Raw genomic sequence first — 5,715 nt, forward strand, 5'->3', positions numbered from 1 at the left:
TACCCCCAAGTGCTTGCAGGTTTTCCACCATGCAATTGGGCCCAACCCAGTAGCCACCACCATGCAACTGGACCATGGATTCTCCAGGTAGAGGCTATTGGGAGAGGGAAGGAGGCAAAAGCTAAAGATGGGGACAGATGAAGGTAGGCTGGCTGATGGGTGGGAAGGAGAGAAGGAAGCAGAAAAAGGAGAGACAGTATGGGGGATTTTAGAGAAGGGAATGAGAAAATACTGGGGGAGGTGGAAATGAGATGTCCCCGCATGTTCTTGCTCGTCCCCCACCTGTATTTTCTAACACAGGCATGCTCAAGGGGGAAGTCTCTTCCTTATTAATGACTGATATATTAACCAAAAACCACAGAGTGTGTGCCATTAGCATTTCTAAAGGAAATTATGAGATGGTTATATGCCCATGTATATGCCATTAAATTTCTAGAATTATTTTTAAAAGCCCCGTATTTTAGTTGCCCCATGTGTGAGCTCTGCCTCCAAAATAAAGCTCTAAAAACCCTTGCATAAATAGTGTTTATGAAGCACACAGGCTACATGTGTAAAAGCTTCAAGACAACATTCTGGAACATCAACAGGATCAGCTAATTTTTCTGCAGACGGTGCTTCACATTTTCTGGATTATGCTACACCTAAGCAGCAGCACGCTGAAACACAGACAGCAGGATCCATCAACCCTCCTGGAGAGTTCCACAGCACACAGAACACCCAACAGGTGTTCATTCCAGTGCTGACATCAGAAAAGTAAACACAAAGGGACTGGTACATTTGCAGCTGTGTGTTCCTGAAGCCAAATCAATTTGTCTTGTACTCCTTAAAGGTCATGAATATATTTGCTTTTTAAAACTTTCCTGCATTACAGGAGGAGTTCCGTAACATTGTTAATTTCATGTAGCAATTTTTTTTAACTTAGCTCAACACAAAGCTACAGTTTTAACAAGTGTCATTTTTTCCACTTCTCCAGAAAGACTGCACTCTACACACAGTTTCACTTTATTGCCACAAACAACAAGGAGTTTTTCTTGGTTGTCTACCGGTGCATTCCCTATACATTAGCTGAAGCGTATAAAGTAGGTTGCAGCAATGTTATTGAAGACAAACTTATGTGATAGATAACCAACTCTCATATCTAGGAAGGGTAAAGCCATGATAAGAAAAAAAATGTATTTATTTTATTTATTTATTATCTAATTTATCCCCCCCCCCCCGTCCCACGAACGGGCTCAGGGCGGCTTACAGTAGTGGCCCAATTGCCAACAAAACCAATAAAACAATATACAACATTTCATAATAGATAAAAACATAAAAACATAAGGTGCTATTCAGTTCTACAGTTCGTTGCTTACGATGGCGTATTAAGATGTCTCCAACAACTAGATTCCAGCTCAGTGTCGTTCCAAGTCACTCGATGTAACAGGCCAGATGTTAAAACTGAGGGCTGGGCTCATTGAATGTAATGGTGAGGGTGGCTCCTAATTGAAAGCCTGGTGGAAGAGCTCCATCTTGCAGGCCCTGAGGAACTGCACAAGATCCCGCAGGGCCCTGATCTCCTCTGGGAGCTCATTCCACCAGTAAGGAGCCACCACTGAGAAAGCCCTGGCCCTCGTCACGGCAAGCTTGGCCTCTTTGGGGCCCGGCAGGGTCAAATGATTCTGTGACCCCAATCTCAGTGCTCTTTGGGGTATATGTGGGGAAAGGAGGTCCCTCAAGTATGTTGGACCCTGTCCATGTAGGGCTTTAAAGGTAAACACCAGCACCTTGAAACGGATTCGGTATGCTATTGGCAGCCAGTGCAGGGCCTTCAACGCAGGCTGGATGTGCTCCCATCTAGGTAAGCCCATCAACAGCCTGGCCGCGGCATTCTGTACTAGCTGCAGCCTCCGAATTTGCAACAAGGGCAGCCCCATGTAGAGAGCGTTGCAGTAGTCTAGTCTCGAGGTGACTGTCACATGGATCACTGTGGCCGGGTCATTGTGGTCGAGGAAGGGAACCAACTGCCTAATCAGCCGAAGATGGTAAAAGGCCAACTTGGCAGTGGCTGCTACCAGGGCCTCCATTGTTAAGGAGGGGTCCAGAAGCACACCCAAGCTCCTAAACTCTGGTGCTGGCACCAGTGGTGCCCCACCTAAGGCTGGGAGTGGGGTCCCCACCCGCCCACCACCCCGGCCCACGCAGAGGACCTCCGTCTTCGCCGGGTTCAATTTCAGCTGACTCAGCCTAAGCCAACCAGCCACGACCTGTAACGCATGGTCCAGATCTCCAGGACTGGAGTTTGACTGGCCACCCAGCATCAGATAGAGATGGGTGTCATCAGCGTACTGATGACACCCCAGTCCATAACTCCAGGCTATCTGGGCCAGGGGGCGCATATGGATGTACTCATTCTATACTCATATATTTTACAGTTGCCTCAATAACCTTGGCTTTTGAGTGCAGCAGACTTTTTAAAAGCTTGCATTTCCTCGAACTATATAGAGCCTCACTGTTCATCCCTCAATACTAGCTTCGCTACTAAAGTCTGCTTCCTTGTGGAAGAGCTGCTTCATCCAGTAGCCAAGGGGCAACACTGCACAAGTTGCCCCACTTTCATGCACAGCAGCAAATAGGAAACTACTGCAGAACAACTAAACTCCCGTTATACAGTAAGGCACCCTGCACTCTGCATTTTACTACTCTTTCCGCAGTTGGGTGTTGAAAGAAACTCACATCTCAATGGACAAGGAAGACAGAAGAGTTCATCCTTAATCTCTGTTGTTTAGGGTTTTAACTAGATGAGATGCAAGAGATCCATGATTAGATTACGTAACATTTAATTTCATTTAAAACCAGCCAGAGGGTTGAAGTGTGCACACACTGATTTGGAGGAGAGCCACAGTAGTGGAGCATGGGCGTTAATTGCCTTCCCTCCCAGCGCTGTTTCCTGGACAGAAATTGCTCCAGCCCAACTGGCTGTCAGCCCCATTAGGAAAAAGAGGCAGCGGTTTATGAAAGAAGTTAGGAGATCTGATCATCCCTTATGTCTTATCTAGTTAAGGTCCAGCTTCTCAGTGAGATGGAAAATTTGTATACCTCTTCCTGTTGCCAGCAGGGGCTCACATGATTGGCTTGTATGGAAGAGTATTCAGTTGCGTGCAGCCACCACTGCAGTGTGAAGTGGGATAGCCCACACAGAAGTTTACCATCTCAGTCAGAATTAGGCCTACAGTAGTCATTATTTTACTGATGTACAAGGAATTGCTGAATTAACACTCATCAAAAAGTAACAGGGACCTGCCATTTCTCACACTAGGTGCTAATATTTTGCATTTCTCACCCTGTTGAGATGCATACTACTTCAGATGTACTCTGTAACTTCATATCGTATCTACTCATCTCAATTCACCCTGCACTAGATATTACATCTTGCCTAATAACTCTTGGGAGAGTCCCACTCCTGTGCTGAGAGAACTGATTACTTTTTGGATTGGATCTTATTTTTGACCAGCCTCTCTTTCTATCATTCACCCATTTCTGTTACATGCATAAATCAGGCCTAATGGATTTACACTCCTATGCACCTGACAGTGCACGCTCTGACTCATAAGACCTTATGCTGGAAGTTTTGTCAGTCTTGAAGTTGCCACTGGAACTTCACCATGCATTTATTTCACCCTGCATGTCTCCTAAAAATGTAGTGAAACTCTTTGATTAATACGAAGAGAAAGCCAGATGACACTCAAACGACAGAAGAGCAAGCACATGTGGCAGAGGAGATGTTGCTTAATAAGTAGCAATGCTAGTAAATCTCAGCTATAGCTGTTCCCAATGCACTCGGTTTATTATCTGGCCTAGAAAATCAACCATCTGCCTGCAACTTGTCACACGGGAGAATCAAAAACATTCCTGTTTTCTGTTAGGAGAAGCTCAGAAGTAACAGAGAGGGGAAAACCTCACAAAAGGAAATCTGTACACAGGAAAGGACGATTTCAGAACATGGCTGTAAAACAGCCACACAATTGCTGCTGTAGAGTAGTGTTTGTTTTCTACTTTTTCCTCATTTGGGGAGAATTTTATAGCTTATTTAATTGTTCAGTCCTTTAAGATCACTTCACACATTGTGAAAGCACTTTGAGTAGGAAACCTGAGCACATGTTAATATAATAAATGTGTGTCATCAAGTGACAACTGACCACAGGGTTTCCAAGGCAAGCAATTAGGCAGAGGAGGTTTTCCATTACCTTCCTCTGCATACCAACCTCAGCTTTCCTTGGTGATCTCCCATCCAAGTACTAACTGTGACTGGCACTGCTTACCTTTCAAGCTCTGATCAGGCTAGTTTAGGCTGCTGACTGTAGAATACCATATGGTAAGCAGGAGCACTCACACACACCTGTTTTTCAAACCAGGTAGATGGGATGCAAGTTCCTTGTGTAAGTAACTACACACAAACAGGTATATATACGTATATGTGATCTTCACACATCCAATACATGCATACTTCATGCTACACTGCTAAGCCAAAAAAAACCTTGCTCTTGTCCTTTCTGTGAAGCAGGTCAGGAAACAGCAAGAAACGGGATGTGCCTTCTGGTGAATTTCAGTTCCGGTGGGATTCAAAGTGAGGAAGCGGGGAGGTGCAGAGGCCTCGCGGTGAAGCTACACTATATTTATGAGTAATATTCCAAGTGGAACAGGCAACAGTGCTGTTCGACGAGACCACCTCACCTCCTCGCGGTCTTGATGGAGCCGGGCCGCCAAGCGTGCCTCACTCCTCAAATTCTAATCCGGCGCCTCTCGCTCCCCCTCCGGCCACGCGGCGCCAAGAAGACGTGCTGTCTAACTTAAAGCCCCATTCCCACCTCCGCAGGCACTTGCAAATGCAGAAGTCGGCGGGGATGCTGCCCAAGCGTCCCACGCAACGCGCACCCCGACTCCCGCTCCGCGAGCGACCAGGGCCAGATCGAGGCGGAGGTCTGCTCCAAGGGCGCGCGAGCAAAAGTGTCTCTCGCTGCCTGTCTGACACGCGGCATCCCTCCCAGGCTCGCTTCGGGCGTCGCCGCCAACGCCACAGCTGTGTGAGCCTGAGAGGAAGAGGAGAAGGCAGCGGCAGAGAGAGAGAGAGAAACGAATACGCTCCGGATCCCTCCCGCTGCTCCTCCGGCAGAGCAGCCCTCCCTCCACACAGCCTCTTCCCCCCCGTCGCCTAACCGGCGGGAGGACAGCCTGGCTCACCTCGGCCGCCTCTGCGGGCTGCGTCGCCGCGTCGTGAACGAGGCCGGGGCATGGCCGACACGGGCTGTTATCAGGAAGCTGCGTCGGGCCGGGAGGCGTCTCTCTGCTGGGGACTAAAGACAGGGTCGGTCACTGCCTTACGGGGAAACCACGCCGCTTGTTCCACCATCTTCCTTCCCTTGATGGATCCCTCGCTCGGCTTCCCCCTTCAAGCGGGTGCCGGTGCTACCATAGTGCCCTCTGGGAGCTGAAGTCCTCATCAACCCACCACGCCAAGCCAAAGCGCTTTTGTGACACCTGAAAGCTGGACTACGAGCCCCATGATGCTCCACGTCATCTCCGTGGTTTGCTGGGAAACGTGGTCCCAGTGATCAGGCACTCGGGAATGCCATGTGGGAGGTGGATGAACTACGATTCCCATTTGCCCAGGGCTGAAGTTTCACCGCCTTGGCGGGATTAACTCACTCCCACGAGTTCTGCGACAGAACAGAATGT

The 5,715-nt window shown here is 48.3% G+C and overlaps 1 protein-coding gene across 1 annotated transcript in view; it reads right to left on the reverse strand.

The window, feature by feature from the left end:
* IFRD2 (interferon-related developmental regulator 2) overlaps positions 1-5,492 on the reverse strand; it is a 33,669-nt gene extending 28,177 nt beyond the window's left edge. Inside the window, exon 1 of the mRNA XM_015420998.1 lies at positions 5,221-5,492. Within this exon, the coding sequence (XP_015276484.1) occupies positions 5,221-5,272 (52 nt within the window). The 5' untranslated portion in view covers positions 5,273-5,492. The remainder of the gene's footprint in view (positions 1-5,220) is intronic.
* Positions 5,493-5,715: the final 223 nt, after the last annotated feature.

Source organism: Gekko japonicus, unplaced genomic scaffold, assembly GCF_001447785.1.
Source record: "Gekko japonicus isolate JY-2015 unplaced genomic scaffold, Gekko_japonicus_V1.1 scaffold3599, whole genome shotgun sequence".
NCBI lineage: Eukaryota > Metazoa > Chordata > Lepidosauria > Squamata > Gekkonidae > Gekko > Gekko japonicus.